This window comes from Cervus elaphus, chromosome 22 (genome assembly GCF_910594005.1).
Source record: "Cervus elaphus chromosome 22, mCerEla1.1, whole genome shotgun sequence".
Taxonomy (NCBI): domain Eukaryota; kingdom Metazoa; phylum Chordata; class Mammalia; order Artiodactyla; family Cervidae; genus Cervus; species Cervus elaphus.
The window spans coordinates 5,565,235-5,583,339 of NC_057836.1; the positions used below are offsets into that span (position 1 = coordinate 5,565,235).

The window sequence follows — 18,105 nt, forward strand, 5'->3', positions numbered from 1 at the left end:
CGGAGGAGCGCCGCGCGGCGGCTGCGGGGAGGCGGGCTAGGGCGCGGGGCGGCAGCGGCGGCGGCGGGGCTGCGGGGCTGCGGGGCTGCGGGGCCGGGCAGCGGCATGGCGGAGAGCGAGGCGGAGACCCCCAGCACGCCGGGCGAGTTCGAGAGCAAGTACTTCGAGTTCCACGGCGTGCGGCTGCCGCCCTTCTGCCGCGGGAAGATGGAGGAGATCGCCAACTTCCCGGTGCGGCCCAGCGACGTATGGATCGTCACCTACCCCAAGTCCGGTGAGCCCTGCGCGGACCCCGCCCCGGCCGGCTCTGCGGCGCGCCGGCGTGGACGCTGCGGCCCGCGCCCGGGGAGGCGGGGGGCTGACTGGGGGGACGGGGGCCGGGGCCCGGGGCACGATGCCTGGAGCCCGATAGGGCGGGGTGGGGGTGGTCGGCCGGGGGTTTGCGGGAAACCAGGTGTTTGGAGGTTGAGCCCCCGGTGTCCGTGGCCAGGTGGCGTCCTGTGGGGATGGAGCCTTGTTTGGCGGCGGCAGCTGCCAGGCGATAGGCCCAGGCCCGCCAGCCTTCCCTGCCTCCCCTCCCGATGTCCAGCTGGCTGTGTGACCTTGGACAGTCACTCAACCTCTCTGTTCTTGGGTCCGGTTCAGCCCTTTGATGAGCGCCAAGTCCTGGTGATGATCTTGGGGAGGGGGTGAAACGGGGCGTCAGGGCTGTGTGCGTCCCTCATTTCCTGCGTGGGCACTGGCTGGGGGATGGGACTGGCCCGTGCCCAGAGTGCAGTGTCCGATGTGTCCCCCTTGATTCAGGGCCGCCTCATTTACCCTGGTATATCCTGGTTTCCAGGACCCAGGGCAGTCACATTTCCTAGCATTAGGATGTCACTTTCATGACCGCTGTGTGAAGTCCAGGTGATCGTTCCCACTTCCACTGTATGGTGGGCACCGAGACTCAGAGAGGGGAGGTTGCTTGCCCAAGGTCACACAGCGGATGAGCAGGCGGAGCTGAGATTTAAGGCCTGGCGGGTGTGCATGTGCCCAGGACCTGATGTAAGAGATTTTTGATGTAGTGCCTCTTCTGAGGTTTGTAGGGGAAAGGGGCAACTTTCCTGTTTGAACATTCCTGCGGGTTTCCGTTGTTGCTGCTGTCCTGGAGAGAGAGGGATTGGCTGCTCTGAATCCAGGCAGTGCAGTGCGTCTTTGGCCTGATGTCCAGGGTGGCGGCCTTGAGGTCGCGTGGTCAGAGGAGCAGGCCGGCAGGTTGCTGGGAGAGCCCGTAGGCTTTGCTGCCCTTGCTGTGCAGGGTCCCAGATGCCTAGTGGGTAGGCCTGGTCCTCCCGGGAAGGCCGAGGAGTGGGCTTGTGAGTGGAGGGGTGGAGGGAAGTCTGGAGGCACTGCTGGGCTGTCCTTGGGAAGAAGGAAAGGAAGTGTGGGGATTCAAAATTGGTCAGATTTTAGAGCCAGGGATATCATTCATATATATATATGACCCCCAGCTGGGTGTGGGCGGGATAGCACTTCACTTCCCTCCTGTTATGTGGGATCACTGAAGGCTGAAAATGGCCTCCTGTCAGTTTAGGGCAGGGTCTGCCTACCTCTGAATTGTGAAAAATGTGGGCATTCTTAAGGATTTCGGAGTGGCAGATGGGCAGTTGTGGTTCTCTGTTACCCCCCTCCATTTCGTGAGCAGGAGATGGTGGCTAAAAAGTTGGGTTGCTGGCAGGCTGGGGGAGGCCTGGGCGTAGAGCTTGCTTGAAAAGCATGGCCTTGACGCTTATGGGGGAGGCTTTAGAGGGGCCCAGCACTGGGGGCCTGCTGGGGTTTTGCAGAACCTGGCTGGGCACCTTGATGGGAATGAGGTGTTAGTTTAAGGAAGTTTTCTAGATAACCAAATCTCACATCTTGTTTGTAACTTGCATCTTTCAAAGACAAACACACGTCCTAGAGCTTTTCAGAAGGAGAGCAAACATTGGCTCTTCCCTTCGGAGACAGAGAACCCAGCTTGGCCAGAGATCCTGGTGTGGGGTCCGTTTGCACACAGCCCGAGAGAGCCTCCTTTTCAAAGCTTAAAATTATTTTTCCCACAGCCCTTATGGTCTTTCCAGGCCCTTACTGTTTCTCCATCTGCCCCTTGCCGGCTCTTTTTGCCTGTGGACCCAGCAGGCTGAGATGGTGCTAGTGGTAGAAAAAACCTGTCTGCCAATGCAGGAGACATAAGAGATGTGGACTCGATCCTGGGTCAGGAAGATCCTTTGGAGAAAGGCATGGCAGCCCCCTCCAGTATTCTTGCCTGGAGAATCCCATGGACAGAGGAGCCCACCGGGCTACAGTTCATGGGGTTGCAAAGAATCGGACACAACTGAACAACACAAACCCATTTTAAGGGCTTCCCTGGTGGCTCAATGGCAAAGAATCCACCTGTCAATGCAGGAGACTCGGATTCGATCCCTGGGTAGGGAACACCGCCCCCTCGCCCGCCGGAGAAGGAAATGGCAACCCACTCCAGTATTCTTCCCTGGAGAATCCCATGGACAGAGAGCCTGGTGGGCTACAGTCCACACGGTCGCAAAGAGTTGGACACGACGGAGCGACTGAGCGCGCACGCACAGCTGACTCCCTGCCATGCTCCGTGCTTTGTCACTCACAAAGGCCTGTGTCCATCATCGCAGTAAACCGTCCGCGGAGCTCTGACCAGAGGTGGTCTTCCATTTCAGAAGTCCGGCACAGAAACTCTGGGAGGTGACGTGACTCACCCAAGCTCCAGTGCCTGGTACGAGGCTTGTTTGAGTTGACGGCGAGCCCGGGAGTGAAGGAGAAGCAGAGCGTCATGGTTTTGTGTAGGCCTGTGTCTGCTGTTCCTTTTTTCTGTTCTTCCTGATTCTCAACCTTCACCCAGTCCATCCTTCTTGCCCATTTCTTGGGATGGTGACAGGAACAGTGAGGCGGTTTCTCAGGAAGGATGACCTGTACTTGCTGAGACTGGTGCTTCTGGAAGTCCCATGTCCTCCCAGCCCCCACTGCCTGTAAAGTTCGTTACTCAAAATGAGCACGGAGGGGACTGAAGAATCAGTCCCCAAAATCTGGTTTTCACTCAACCAGAGACGGTGCGCCCTGGAGGTCGTCTCTAGTGGCAGCTGGTGTGGCAGGAGGAGCTGCCTGGGGGGCAGGATCTGGGTCTCCCCTCGCCCTCCCCCCCACCCTGGGCAGTTGCCCTCAGGCGATTCCGCTGCTGTGACACCCACATGGTGAACTGTGCGGTCACAGAGGCGGCTTCTGCTCTGGGATCCTTGGAGGGGCTGTTACTTTGAATGCATGCCAGTGTAGTTTTGTAGTTTGCCGTGGGCCCTCGGAGTGGTGAAGTGGCCCCTTGGCGAGTCCCGTGTGCCCGGCGCTCTGCCATATTAATCCAGAGGATCAGAGAAGGCAGGGACTTGCTCAGAGTCACACGGCAGCTGAGGGACAGTCAGGTCTAGTCCATCCTTTGGTCCACAGCCAGTTTCGCCCCTGCCCCTCTGGAGGAGGGAGCTGGACTCAGGCCCCAAGGAGGAGGGAGGATCCCACCTTCTCCACTGTGCTCTGGGGTGGAAGTCTCAGGACGCTTCGGGGTTTTAGGGGTTTTGTCAGAGTTCTGAGTCCTGGGCCACGTGGACTTCAGGCGGCCCACTTCATGATTCCATTCCCTTCCTGTCCCCTCCTCCCTGCTTCCTCCTCCCGCCAGGAGTGGGTCTGCAGGAGGCTCTGGCTTGGAGATTGGGAGCCTGGCTTTGGAGCCGAAAGGCCTGTGTGTGAGCGTGGCTGTGCTGCCCATCTGCTGGCGGGCCCTGGGCAGCTGAGACCACCCGTCTGAGCTGCGCTGCCCTCGAGGGTGGGAGAGGCCCCCTCGGTGCCTTGCTGGGCGGCTGTGAGGATGAGTGGGATGAGGAGCCAGGGCTCCTGCCTGGACCAGATGCGCCAGAAGCAGCGGGCAAGGTGTCTCGATGCCAGCTTTCACTCCCTGAGCACCCATGGCGCCCAGACCTTGCCTCGGGGCTGGGCATTCAGAGAAAAGTCCCGTGGGGTGCCCGTCCTCAGTGGGCGCTCAGTCTGCTGGGGGACAGACCGCTCCAGCGTGGACCCACGGGACCCGTAGGGTTTCCAGCGCCCAAGTCTAGGGCATCGTAGTGAACTTGCAGGTGCCCCAGGGCCCTTGGCCACCCCACCCCCTCTGGTGGGGAACGGAGGCTCACAGTGTGGGGGGCGTCTGTTGGGAGAGGTCGTAGCAATCGTATCCTGCTTTTCTCCACGGTACTCCAGTGCTTCTAGAACCTTTCTGCGTTTTCGACATTTGAGCTCAGGTGACAGGTTAGGACTGTACTGTCTTAATGCGGGAGCCTCTAGTACCCAGGGGGGTATCGAAGTTTAGTGAATTGAAATAAAATTACAGCGATTCGGTTCCTCAGTAGCACTGGCCACGCTCCGTGAGCTCAGGAGCTGCACATGGCTAGTCGTCACTGCGCTGGACCGCAGGGCTTCAGCTGTTTCCATCGCCACGGAGGTCCTGCAGGACGGCGCCAGTTCACGCTGTGACCCCACGGTGGGAGCCCGTGGTACCTTCAGTGTCCAGGGACCCTGACCCTCCTCATTGTCCAGTGTTGACGGTCCTTCTTTCTTACAGCCTCTGGCCCCAGGGTCTCTCTCTCTCTCTTTAGTCGCTAAGTCATGTCCGACTCTTGCGACCCCATGGACTGCAGCCCGACAGGCTCCTCCTCTGTGTGTGGGATTCTCCAAGCAAGAATACTGGAGTGGGTTGCCATTTCCTTCTCCAGGAGATCCTCCCCAACCCAGGGATTGAACCGGGGTTTGCTTCATTGCAGGCGGATTCTTTACCGACTGAGCCATGAGGGAAGCCCAGGGTGTTGGGTGTTAAATCCGATGGTGTCCGGGAGACGTCTGTCCCCGAGGCGGTGGAGACCGCGTAGTCTCTACAATGTGCTCCTTGGCTCGGCCTGAGCATCCCCGCTCCCGGTTTTTCTTTCCTTTGGCTCCCACCCATCTTGAAGTGTACCCCTCCCCCCGTTCTCTGGTCACTGATGGGGGGGCAGTGAGTCACTGCCGGGGGGGTGGGGAGACCCTGGCCCAACTCCAGCCCTGTCAGTTTGCTGTTGAAAAATGAGAGGGTTGGACCTGATGGGTTCACATCAGTCTTAAGCGTTAAGACCCCTGTGGGGCGGGGAGGCCCATAGGCCCCAGGCTGGATGATCTTTGGCTGAGAGTGTCCCCAGGCCCGGGAGATGATGCAGGGAGTGTCGTGAACGCATGCCTCAAGGAGCTCACGCGGACACTGGGAAGCCGGGCTCCTAATGCTGACGGCTGCCCAGCAGGCCAGAGTGCTTATTCTCAGGGGTCAGGAAGGGGTGCTCCGAGGAGGAGGGTCGTAGGGGGGCTGCATGGAGGAGGTGGCGGGACCTGGCCATGAGAGTTGGTGGGGCCTCCCCGTCCATCGTGTTTGAGCCTCGGAACAGCCTTGGGTTCTTCGTGGTTGCCTCTCTTGGATAGAAACAGGCCCTGTGAGGGGCAAGGGCGGTGTCAGCGCCCAAGGGTGCAGGTTTGACTTGCAGACGGTAGGGAGGAGCCAGCCCCAGGAGAGCTGGACAGAGGGACAGCGGGGATGGAAACCAGTGGTGGCCGGGCCTTGGTTCTGGGCTGGACGCTCCCAGGTTTCCAGGGATGGTTATCATGTTCCCCCAGCCTGGGGAGGAGACTGACCTCAAATCCAGATCTGGAAGCGGGCTAGGAAGTTTTGGGGAGGAGCTCGCCACCCACCCTGAGCTCACGTTTGTGCCAAGATCAAAGACAGCGTCCCTGCCTTCCAGCTGCAGGGTGATGAGTGCTCCCCAACTAGCACCTGCTTACCCGCCTCCCTGAAGATGTCCCCGGAGGTTTGGCTCCAGATGACTTGTCGCCTTCCTCTGTCCTTCCCCTCCCTCTCCCTCGCCTCCTCCCTCTTCCTGCCCTTTGCTCTGACTCCAGCTGTTCGCCCGTGCTCGAGAGGGCTTGGCTTTGGGGAAGGAAGTGGCTGGTCCCAAGAGCCGGGGTTGGCCGGGGGAGCATGCTTCTTGTCACCGCATGAGACCTGGAGAGAAGGCCTCCAGAGGAACCCACAAGGTTCTGGAGGAAGACGGGAGCAGGGCCCCCGGGAGGAGCATCTGCTGACGCCCGAGGAATTAGGAGGAGGCCCCGAGCTCGCTCTGAGCGCCAGGGTCTCATGGGGCTCCTCACCTGGCCTTCCTCCGAGGCAGTGAGGACTGCTCTGCCACCCCCCGCCCTCACGTGCACCTCGCTGCTTTGCTTCTGTGGCTCCTCCACCCAGAAAGTGCTCAGACCGGCCCACCCCTCTCGGCCTGCTGCAGCCTTGGCAGCCTTCCTCTCTCACCTGGACTGTTGTGCGTCCTACGCCCTGGGTTCACCTTTTACTCTGCAGTGAAAGTGACCTCTTAGGAACACAAGAGCACGCCCCCGAGGGTTCGCTCTCTTCCCCGACTCCGCCATGGCCTTCGGGCGGCGGTGAAGCCCGCCCCGTAGCCGTCGCCCTGTGGTCGGCTCTCAGCTGTCCTGCCCCTTCCTCCCAGCGCTGTGAGCACGCCTGGCTCTCCCTCCCCTCAGCCTGGCTCCCTCTGTGTGGTGTGCTCCTGCCCTGCCCTCCTTCCCTTCCTCTCCTTTTCCTTCCCTCCGGTTACCTGATGTGGACATCGGCCTTCAGAACCTATCTCGTCTGTTCACTGAGGGACTGAGCGTCCTCCTGTGCCTCCCGCCTCCCGTCTTTCAGGACTTCAGAGGTGCCATGCCGTTGTCTGCTGGTTTGCATTGCTTCTGTTGAAAAGTCAGCTGTGATTCTTTGTTCCTTTTGGAATGGATCTTTTTTTTCCCTTTTGGTGGCCTTCAAGATGTCCTCTTTATCTTTGATTTTCAGCGCTTGGATATTAGGTGTCCAGATACATATATATTTTTTAGTGGAGGAGGATGCTTATTCTGCTTGGGGTTCTCTGAGCTTCTCATCGCTGTGGTTTGATACCTTTCCTTATTTTAGAAGAATTCTCCGTCATCACTGCAATTATTTCTGCCGTCTGTTCGCTCTTCTTCTTTTCAGATGCCAATTACATATGTGTTAGACAGTTTGATACTGTCCTATAGCTCTGGGACATTATGTTTTTTGACCCTATTTTTCTCTTTGTGTCTCAGTTTGGGTAACTTCTGCTGGTCAATCTTCAGGTCGACTGATCCTCCCACAGTGTCAGGTACACTGAGGAGCCCGCTGAAAGCATTCTGTATTTCCCTTACTGTGTTTTTATTTTTTCTCTAGCATTTCCGTTGTGGTTTCTGTCTCTCTGCTGAAACATTCATCTGTTTATGCTTGTTGTCCATCTTCTCCATGAAATCCTTCAGCATTTAAGACAGAATACTTTATTCTCTTGAGTCTGATTCTGTTGATTGTTTTGTCTCCTGACTGGGATTTTTTTTTTGGTCTTTTTTTTTTTTTGATGTGTACTACTTTTTGATTGAATGCTGGACACTGTGCCAGCATTAGAGACTGGAATCATTTGTATCGGTGCTTTGAAGTCAGCCTGTCCCTTCTTGGCAGGCCATCAGTGTAGGCCGTGGGTCCGTCTGGTAGGAACTGGGCTGTGTTTGAATCCTGTTATCACTCTGGTCACTTGAGTGACCCCTGGTGTTAATGCCTGTTGCGTCACATTATGCTTCGCGTGACGGGGGGGCGGTTGCTGAGTATTCAGAGCGTCTTCCCTCAGTGTTCCTGTCCTACTGTTGTCATTCAGTTGCTAAGTTATGTTTGGACTTACGGACTGTAGCACACTGGGCTTCCTCCACTGGCTCCTGGAGTTTACTCAGACTCATGTCCATTGAGTCAGTGATGCTCTCTAACCATCTCATCTTCTGCTGCCCCCATCTCCTTTTGCCTGCAGTCTTTCCCGGCCCTACCTTCAGCATTTGGTCTGAATCTTAAGAGGGGTTTCTCCCCACACCCTGTCCCCTCCCTCAAGGGTGGACGGCTGGTCCTTGATGCTCTGTTACTGGCTGAGAGAGGAGGGTTTTGAGGGGGAGGTCCTCCGTTTCCTGGCCCAGCTGCAGCCTTAGGTAGGCTTTGGGTTTCTTGGTCTTGATGGAACTTTCTCAGTGATGCCCCCTAGTGGCTACCAACTCTGCCTTGATGGTGGGTTTTGTGTGGGAAACTCACATCCCTCTTTCTGCATTTGGGGTCTTCAGATCCCAGGGACGGGCTCCTGCCCTGCCCATAGGGCCAGGGTTCTTTTCTTTCACCCAGTCTCCAGCCATGTTGGGTCTTCACCGGCACCCGGGGTGGGGGTGGGCAGCAGGTTTTGCTGCCCCTCCTCCAGTGGCTTAACGCATTCTTGCCATAGAGGAGAAGGGTTCCAGGAGGTTTTCTGTTCTCCTGGGGGAGCTGGCCTGACCCCAGCTGTGGCGCCTTTGTGTCCCGGGCTTGCAGAGCACCCACGGGAGGACTGAGTGCAGGTATCCTCCTCAGACCTCACCACGTGATGATTGCAAGCAGAACACTCCGAGCCCCCGGGGGGTGGAGCACGCTGACGGTGGATTTCTGAGTCTCAGTGTTAGCTGACTTGGCAGCTAGAGAACCTAATGCCAGAAGAGGGGAGGGCAGCAGGTACATGGACCCGTTCACTGCAGGGTGCAGGAGGCGTACACTGCTCCCCTTGGAGGAGTTTGAAGGCAGCAGGCTGTTGCCAAGACAGGCAGGTTTCTTTGGGGCACGTGGGTCCAGAGAGGCCGTGGAGTTGGGACTGTCAAACACAGCAACAGGCTGGGATACAGTGCTGAGTCGGAAATGGAGATCAGGTGAAGACCACACCCTCTACAGGGAGGTTCCTAGCCCCACCCTCCTGCTCGGCTCCTGGGATGCCTGTGGTCCCCCAGGGCAGAGAGTGGAGGTGTCTCCTCTGGAGAAACTGGCCCCAAAGTGAAGACTTAGAAGTGCTCCCCCGCGGGCATCTGCTGTCATAGTTGTGAGGGTGCCGGGCTGGGCTGCACTCACAGATGGGGGGCCCTGCGGTCAGCAGCGTGTCCACCGTGGACAGCGGCGTCCTGGGGCTTGTTCTCACCTGTGGGTGGACTCAAGGTCTCCAGTTCTTAGCATCTCCAACAGGAAGGACAGACCTGCCAAAAGAAGACAAAAAGCAGCAAAAGGCACTCAGCGGAATCCAACACAATGCAGAGCAGAAGAAAACCTAGAAAAAAGAACCACCCCTGGCACTCTGGACTCTGTTCCACTGAGAGAGTGAAGGCAGGTGCGCTCTTGGTGAAGAAAGCAGTCACAACGGGAATGAGCAAGTAAGGATCCTGAAAGAACTCTTGGAATTAAAAACATTGTAGTTGAAATTTTGAAAACTCAGCTGTGAGGTTTGGATGGTGAAGCAGAGGAAATGTCTGGGGGAAAGTGGGACAAAAATTGTTACAAATTGATGACAAGTAGGAGCAAAGAGATAAGAAAAGTAGAAGGTCTCAAGAGTTCCAGAAAGAGGGAACAGCAAGAAAGGGAGAGAGAAAGTTACTGGAAATCAGGGTTTCCAGAACTCTGGGGCTTTAGTTAAAGGCCCCCTCCTGCCTGAATGTGCCTCCAGGCATCATGAATGAGAGACCCTGCTGAAGCACTTAACTGAAATTTCAGAGAAGATTGCAAAGCTTCCAGAGACAAGAATGGGCCATGTTCAAGGGATGGGGAACCAGGACCTCAGAGTTCTTAGCACAACGCTGGCAGCTGGAGGATGGGAACAGTGGGTTCAGGGTCTCCAGCCTGGAACCCCACACCCAGCTCAGCCAGCCGTCCCGAGCGTGGTAGAAGCAGGCGCTTGTCGTCAGGCTCCAGCTCACAGAGGGTGGGCTCTGCCGCCGTGCATGCGTATACCGAGGGGCACATGGCTAGAAGACTGGGTCCCTCCAGCCCCAAGGAGATGCAGGGAGACATTCATGGGGTGCCAGGGGGCAGGGCATGACCCTCAGAGATTCATGGGGTTCGAGCACAGCCCTTGCATTTGGCTGTGTGGGGAGGGTTTGCAAGGAATTATTATCTAGAGTCGGGCAAGGAATTATTAATAGGCACATAAAATACTGAGCAAGCAAGCAAAGGAAATAGTCTCGTAGGAGAAAGGAAGGGTTATCACTACACGCTGTACTTTGGATTAGACCGAGAATTGTGCCAAGACCGTGTTGGGGAGAGAAGCCTGCAGGAGGGAAGGCGCCTCAGTCAGCAGTCAGGGACCCATCAGAAGGGACAGATGTGAAATAACGGTGTAAGCGCGTCGGAAACTGGAGGGTAAGAGAAGAATCAGCAGGGCTCTGCTATGTTCGCGGGAGTCGGGTGGGGAGGGGCGTGAGATTTTTTTACCTCAGGCTTTTGACTTTTTTTTTTTTAATTTATTTTTGACTGTGCTGATCACCCCTGCTGTGTGCGGGCTTTCTTGAATACGGGTTTTCTCGAGTATGGCGAGTGTGGGGGTCTCCTCTTCCTTGTGGCTCATAGACTTAGTTGCTCCTCTGCTTGTGGAATCTTCCCGGACCAGAGATCGAACCTGTGTCCCCTGCGTCGGCAGGCGGATTCTTAACCACTGGACCACCAGGGAAATCCTTTCCTGACTGTTAAACCGGTATACACGTGTGATCTTTGGTAAAGTTTAGAAATGAACAGAATTCCAAAGTGTCCCAGCCCCAGGATCCTGGCAGCTGGGGGTCCAGGTCCGACTGGTTCCGACCGTGATGTGCTGTTCTGTCCTGTCCCCAAGAGTTCTGGTGGGAATCTTGACGGGCTCCACCCCAGCCATCCCCAGGGAGTTCCACCTGAAACCTCAGCATTCTCCGCCAGGTCTCTGCCCCAGAGGCCAGGTGTCAGAATCACTGCCGCTTTGGAGCCTCCCAGGAGCAGTTTTCCTACCGTCAGCAGAAGCACGCCTGTGAGCCATCCATCGCATGTGTTGACTTGAAAACGAGCTGCCAGAAAGCGCGTGGCTCGTGTTACTTCCCGTGAGGCCCCCGCCTGGCCAGTCCCTAGTGTTCCTGGGTTGAAAGCCTGGCTCTCCTCCACCTCATCTTGAATTTGCTGGCCGGCAGGCTGGCCTCCTGGGCGCCTCTCCCCAGGAGGATCAGATGCAGAGGGGTGGTGGGGAGGGGGCTGAGGCCCGGCTTCACCCCCACCTGCTTTTGTCCATCCTGTCCCGGTGGCTGGCTGTGCCCCCCACCCCCGGCTCCCCCAGGGGTGCTGGGGAGGCCGTCCATGTAGGGATGTGGTCTCCACCTCTCCAGGGGTCACTCTCCCCTCCTCAGCTCTGTGACCTTGGCCTGGAGCTTGAACTCTGAGCTTCTTTATCCACCATGGGGGTGCTTGTCAACCCTGCCTTGGCCGTGTCGGGCCCTGCCCCAGGCGTCACCTGTCAGCCCATCTTTGAGGGAAGGTGGCCTGGCTTGGGGTGTGAGGGGGTTGGGGTGTGAGGGGCTGGGGTGTGTTTCCGATGTGAGTGATCCGGGTGAGTGGTGCCCGCAGGTGTTAGGGAATGTGACCTGGGGCAGCAGGAGGCAGGGGACCAGCTTCTTTCTGGAGCCCAGAACAGGGTGCAGCCTCGCCGACCACTTGATGTTAGCGCCGTGGGACCTGTGCTGGCCTCCTGGACCCCCGGAATGATGAGTAGTACCTGCGTTGTTCTGGGCCACTGAGTTGGTGGTAATTCGTCACAGCCCCTGCAGAAACTAGTAACACGCCCCAGCCTTGCCCCCCGCGCACATGAGCTGCCCCCCGTCAGCGCCCCAGCGGCGCCCGGAGCGCTGCGTGCAGGTGGACAGGAAGCCCAGGGCGCCCAGTGCCCCCGGGGCTGGGGAGACTTGGGAGGGTCCAGGGAGGCCTCTGAGTGGTGGCCCAAAGTGCAAGTCCAAGGTGACCAGGCAGAAGGGCAGCCCGTGGCAGGCCTGGGCCCTGGGTGCTGGGTGCAGGGGGTGGTGGAGAAGGCTGGCCACGGCGCAGAGGGCCGGAGCAGGGGAGAGGAGGCCGCAGGCTGAGCAGGACTGCGTCCCTGGATGTGAGAACGGCAGGCAGGGCCCAGGCCACAGTAGTCAGGAGAGTGGGTGGATGGGCTGGGCAGGGCCCTTGCTAAGCGGCGGGGGGACACCTCGGCGGCGGGACTTGGAGGCGCCAGTGGGCAGGGGGCGGCGCCTGGTGGAGAGCTTGCCGAGCCAGGGCAGTCTGCCTGCAGGGCGTGCGTTTGGACTTCGGTTGAGGGGCTTTGTCTGGAGCCGGGTAGTGACTGCCTGGTAGAGTCCTCATCCCCGGTCTTTCTTTTCTGTGGTGGTTTGGTCACATCCGGCTGGCCTGGGGACACCAGGGCCCGTTGCCCGAGTTGGTCCCAGGTCCCCCACTCTCCGTCCTCCCTGGTGCCCGGCAGGGGCATGGTGCACCCTCCTGTGCTGGAGGCCGGAGGGCCAAGTGGTGCTCCACCAGGAAGTGGACTTACAGGGCTCCCCTGGAGAGGGGGCTGCGAGGGCCAGGCCACAGAGACCTTCCTGCAGGCTCTAATGAGGCTGGCTTTTTGGCGCAGATCCTTAATGGAGGCACGGATGGAGCTTGTGAAATTGCTGTGTCGATATTGATGTTAGATGTACTAATGTGCAGGAATGGCTGTCTGGGTCATTGCCTGTGGGGGCTACAGGGGTGGGGGTTGGCAGCACTAAACGTAGATCCTGAAGAACTCCTTGGTGGTGGTAGTGTAGTCACTCAGTCTCGGACTGTAGCCCGCCAGACTCCTCTGTCCATGAGATTTCCCAGGCACGAATACTGGAGTGGGTTGCCATTTCTTCCTCCAGGGAATATTCCCAACCCAGCGATCAAACTCACGTCTCCTGCACTGTAGTCAGATTCTTTACCATTAAACCACCAGGGAAGCCTGAAGACCTCCCTGGGGGAGGCCTATGTTAGTAGAAAACTGCCCACGGTCTGATTTCTAAGGTTCCCACCTCTCCCTCCCTTGCCCCCACCCCCACCCAAGTGTAGCTGCCCTGAGCTGCTGGATGGATGGGCCTCGCCAGGAGGAGCAGGCAGATGGGAGCCATACACCGGCACTGCCACCTTGGGCACCGTTAGGCCTCAGGAACCTCACCTCTAAATGGGGGTGATGGTCCCCACGTCTCAGGTTGGTGGGCGACCACAGCCGCAGAGCAGACTCCCCTTGGCATCTCACTCGCTGTGCTCAGCGTCGTGTCTGGACCCAGCCCTGCCGGGCACTGCGGCCCTTTGCGGCTCCCCCTGCTGCCTGGTTCCCATTGTCCGAGTCTCAGGGCCGGTTCGCTCCCCCTGCTGCTCACCGGCGTGTCCGTCGTCCCCAAGGTCTGCTCTTCTGAGGAACCTGCAGGGCTGTCCTGGGCCGTGTCTCTCAGCGTGGTCCTGGTGGTGGTTCTTCAGTCGCTCAGCCGTGTCCGACTCTTTGCAACCCCATGGACTGCAGCATGCCAAGCCTCTCTGTCCCTCACCATCTGCCAGAGGTTGCCCAAGTTCATGTCCATCGTGTCGGTGATGCCATTTCATCCTCTGATGCCCTCTTCTTCTGCCCTCAATCTTTCCCAGCATCCGGAACTTTTCCAGTGAGCCAGCTGTTCACATCAGGTGGCCAAAATACTGGAGTTTCAACTTCAGCATCAGTCCTTCCAATGAGTATCCAGGGTTGATTTCCCTTAAGATTAACTGGTTTCATCTTCTTGCTGTCCAAGGGACTCTCAAGAGTCTTCTCCAGCACCATAGTTCGAAGGCATCAATACTTCAGTGCTCTGCCTTCTTTACAGTCCATCTCTCATAATCGTATGTGACCACTGGGAAGACCATCGCTTCGACTAGGGATCTTTGTCGGCAGAGTAATATCTCTGTTTTTTCAGCACACTGTCTAGGTTTGTCGTAGTTTCCCTGCCGAGAAGCAAATGTCTTCTGATTTCATGGCTGCAGTCACCATCCGTGGTGATTTTGGAGCCCAAGAAGAGGAAATCTGTCACTGCTTCCACGTTTTGCTCTTCTGAATAACTCTGCGGGGCTCTTCTGGCCCTTGTCTCTCGGAGTTGTCCTGGTACATCTCTCTAGTTATAGGTCAGACACGTGTTATACTTTAGTAGATACCCGGAGACGTGGTTTTCACTGTAAATAGTAATTGATGGGCCAGTCATTCCCCTGGACCCTCATCACTCCTGGGTAAATGGAAATTCAGCTTCTGGAAGCCCAGGACTGAAATCACGCACTCATCACAGTCCTCGAGTCCCTGGGGGAGGCAGGCACCGTGCGTCCTGTTCACCCGTCATGGTGGCCTTGCGAAATCTCCTGTCTGCACTTGGTGCTGAGAAGACAGGAGCCCAGAAAGGCCAGCTCAGCCAGTCACCCCGAGAGGTCTCATTAAGGCCAGGGTCTTGTGCTGAGGCCAGTGTTCCCGCACTTGACTCAAGACACTGCCGAGACCTCCCTGCAAAACCTGCAGCCCTTCAGCCCTTTTCTGGGGTGGTCGGTGCTCCCCCGAGAGCAGGGCTGGCCCTCGGGCTTCCTTCTAAGCACCCCCTCACCAGCTTCTCTCCCTCCAGGCACCAGCTTGCTGCAGGAAGTGGTCTACTTGGTGAGCCAGGGGGCTGACCCTGACGAGATCGGCTTGATGAACATCGATGAGCAGCTCCCGGTCCTGGAGTACCCTCAGCCAGGCCTGGACATCATCAAGGTGGGCTCGGGGCAGGCGTCACAGCCCATGTGACCCCCGTGGGGCCTTCCTGTGGTTGCTTCCGAGGGGTTCCTGAGGCCCCTGTGGTTGGAAGGAGAGCAGCGAGCTCCTGGGACCCCGGTGGCCGGCGGGGAGAGACTGCTGGCCTGACCTGCCAGGTGACCCTGGACCTGAACCAGTGGGTGATGGGGGTGACTTCAAGGAGGAAAAGAGGCAGCTGCTGGCAGTAAGGGGGGGCGGGGGGAGGGGGAGGGGGGTGGGAGGGGCCTCCTGCTGTGGTTCATCCTGCCTGGCGGGGACTGGGTAGGATGTGTCTGCATCATAAATACTTGGTACCAAGAGTGAAACAAACATCCCCGAGTCCCGTCCGGTCTACCCCTCAGATGTTATCTGGGCTTTTTGCCCTGTACCCTCCCCTCCGCCACCTCTCAGTTCAGGCCTCACTTCCCGTGTGCCCCCCCCAGCCCCGCTCCATTCTCCCGTGAGATGGGCATTCTGAAGCTCTGAGAGCACCCTTCCCCAGGTCAGCGTTCATGTTGCCGCCTGCCGACCCTCCCGGTGGAGCTGGGTGGGTGCCGCTGCTGCCCTGCTCCTGGCCTTGGGGTCCCGCCCAGAACTGAGCTGACCGTGTGACGTCAGAGCCCTCGCAGCAGTTAGAGCCCACAGGAGAGGACAACCGAGGGTCCCAGGGGTCGAAGGGCGGCTCCACCAGACAGGAGTGACGTGGACGGGCTGGGGCCTATTGGCGCGAACCCCCGAGTCAGGGCCTGGGGTGGAGCACTGCCGATGGAGGGGCCGGGCGCGGCCAGGAGCAGCGGGGAGCCCTGCACTGAGACCACTGCAGAGCCCAGCGGCCCCCCGCCCTGTGCTTCTGTTTCCTCCGTGGCCCGTCATGGACCGTCCTGCGGCCGCTCTTGGCTGCAGCCCGCTCTCTGAGCAGTCCCCTGAGCCGACCCCTGCTGGTACACTTAGACTCAGGCTGTGGGTGCCCATGTCTGACTCGTGTCTGTCCCCCAGGGTCCAGCCTGGGCAGGGCTGGGGGTCGTATCTCAGGGAGAAGGTTCTGGGTGGGGGTGCTGGTCCTGACTCATCCGAGGCCCCACCGGCGCGGGCCAGTCAGGAAGTCTGGGTGTCCTCCTCTGACCGCCTCCCCTCTCTGCCTGCCGCAGGAACTGACATCTCCCCGCCTCATCAAAAGCCACCTCCCCTACCGCTTCCTGCCCTCCGACCTCCACAACGGCGATTCCAAGGTAACCCCTGGCTCCCCGCTGCTCCCAGCGGCTCCCCACTCCTGGAACCAGGGGCCTGTGTGCCAGTCCAAATGGTGGTCTGTCACAGGCATGAGTTCCCAGAGAACCTTGGTGGGGTGGGACCCCCGGAGAGATGTCCTTGAGCCTTGTCATTAGTGTTTTATATCCATGTTGCTTATCTGGGTTCTTCCTCACAGTTGAACTTGACCAGCCAGGGCTCAGCCTCTGCCTGTTTAAGACCTAAGGACTCAAGACTGCTTTCATTGCCTCTGCTTTTTTCTGTTCTCTCAACTGCATGAGATGTTTGAGGTCTGTAGTTCTCATCACCAGGAGGGTCAGGACCATAATTTTTCTGTCTTCTGCTGATTTTAAAGTAGTCCTAGAGACACTGCAGCATTCATAGCAGCCCAGTGTCCAATAGCCAAGCTGCGGAAGCACCCTCAGTGCCCGTCATCAGATGAATGGATATGGAGGGTTTGGTAGATACATACAGTGGAAAACCATTCAGCCGTAAAAAGAGAAGGGGATTCTGCCATTTGCAACAGTGGGGCTGGACTTGGGAGACGTTATGCTAAGTCAGACAGAGAAGGACAAATACTGTTTGGTATCACTTTATATTTTTTCAGTGGAATCTGAAAAACTGCAACAAACCAGTGAATGTAATAAAAACAACCAGACTCACAGATAAAAAGAAAACCAGTGGTTACCAGTGGGGAGAGGGAAGAGGGCAGGGCAAAATAGGAATGGGGATTAAGAGATACAGACTATTGCATAAAATGGACACGAACTTGGGCAGACTCCAGGAGATGGTGATGGACAGGGAGGCCTGGCCTGCTGCCGTCCGTGGTGTCGCAGAGTCGGACACCGCTGAGCAAGTGAGCAACAGCAACACCGTGTATAAAATGAGCTACAAGAGTATATTGTACAACATGAGGAACATAGCAAATACTTTATGTGAAAGGAGTATACTCTACGAATTTTGAGTCACTGTATTTTATACATGTGACATGTATAATAGTGTATATCAACTCTCAGTTCAGTCACTCGGTTGTGTCCGACTCTTTATGACCCCATGACTGCAGCACGCCAGGCCTCCCTGTCCATCACCAACTCCCAGAGCCTGCTCAAACTCACGTCCATTGAGTCGGTGATGATGCCATCCAACCATCTCATCCCCTGTCGTCCCCTTCTCCTCCTGCCTTCAGTCTTTCCCAGCATCAGGGTCTTTTCCCATGAGTCAGTTCTTCGCATCAGGTGGCCAAGGTATTGGAGCTTCAGCATCAGTCCTTCCAATGAATATTCAGAACTGATTTCCTTAATGATTGACTGGTTTGATCTCCTTGCAGTTCAAGGGACTCTCAAGAGTCTTCTCTAAAGTGTCAACTATAGTTTAATTAAAAAAAAAACTAGTGCTAGAGGAGAGAAATGTGATCAAACAGGCAAGTAATTGTCCTAGCTGATGCTGTCCTGTGGACAGGAGTACATCTCTGCTGAAACAGATCAACAGTGAGAAGGTGTTTGGTCCTGGTGTGTGAAGGGCTGACCTCACTGGGTAATGGGGTAGAAGAGTAGTTTGTAGGTCAGTGGAACCTGCTCTGGGTGGCCTGCCTGGAATGGAGGATCGCAGACTAACCTTGTCTGTCTGTCCCCCTGTCCATCCTTCCTCCCCCTAACTGCCACCCCCCGTCCCACCACTGCAGGTCATATATATGGCCCGGAACCCCAAGGATCTGGTGGTGTCCTATTACCAGTTCCACCGCTCTCTGCGGACCATGAGCTACCGAGGCACGTTCCAGGAGTTCTGCCGGAGGTTCATGAATGACAAGTGTGAGTGTCTGTGTGTGATGCTCCTGCGGGGGTGCTTCCCATCACCCTAGTACTGTGATAACCATGGGGCCGGCCTGCTTCCCTGCTGGTGGGCCATGGAGCTCGGGCTGAGGGAGCTCAGGAAGCTTGTGCCAGGCCGACCGGGCCTCTGACGCCAAAGCCCATCTCTCTCCCCACACCCTTGGGGTTCTGAGAAGTCCCCTGGTTAAAGCATCTGTATCCTTGCCTGGATTCCAAGCTGTGGGAATAGTGGCCTAGATTCCTCTGTTACTGGTACCCGA

At 57.5% G+C, this 18,105-nt stretch overlaps 1 protein-coding gene across 1 annotated transcript in view; it reads left to right on the forward strand.

Annotated features, from left to right (window-relative positions):
* SULT4A1 (sulfotransferase family 4A member 1) overlaps positions 1-18,105 on the forward strand; it is a 28,413-nt gene continuing 10,308 nt past the window's right edge. The window contains exons 1-4 of the mRNA XM_043882345.1: positions 1-274; positions 14,617-14,747; positions 15,917-15,997; positions 17,698-17,824. Coding sequence (XP_043738280.1) covers positions 106-274; positions 14,617-14,747; positions 15,917-15,997; positions 17,698-17,824 — 508 coding nt within the window. The 5' untranslated portion in view covers positions 1-105. The remainder of the gene's footprint in view (positions 275-14,616; positions 14,748-15,916; positions 15,998-17,697; positions 17,825-18,105) is intronic.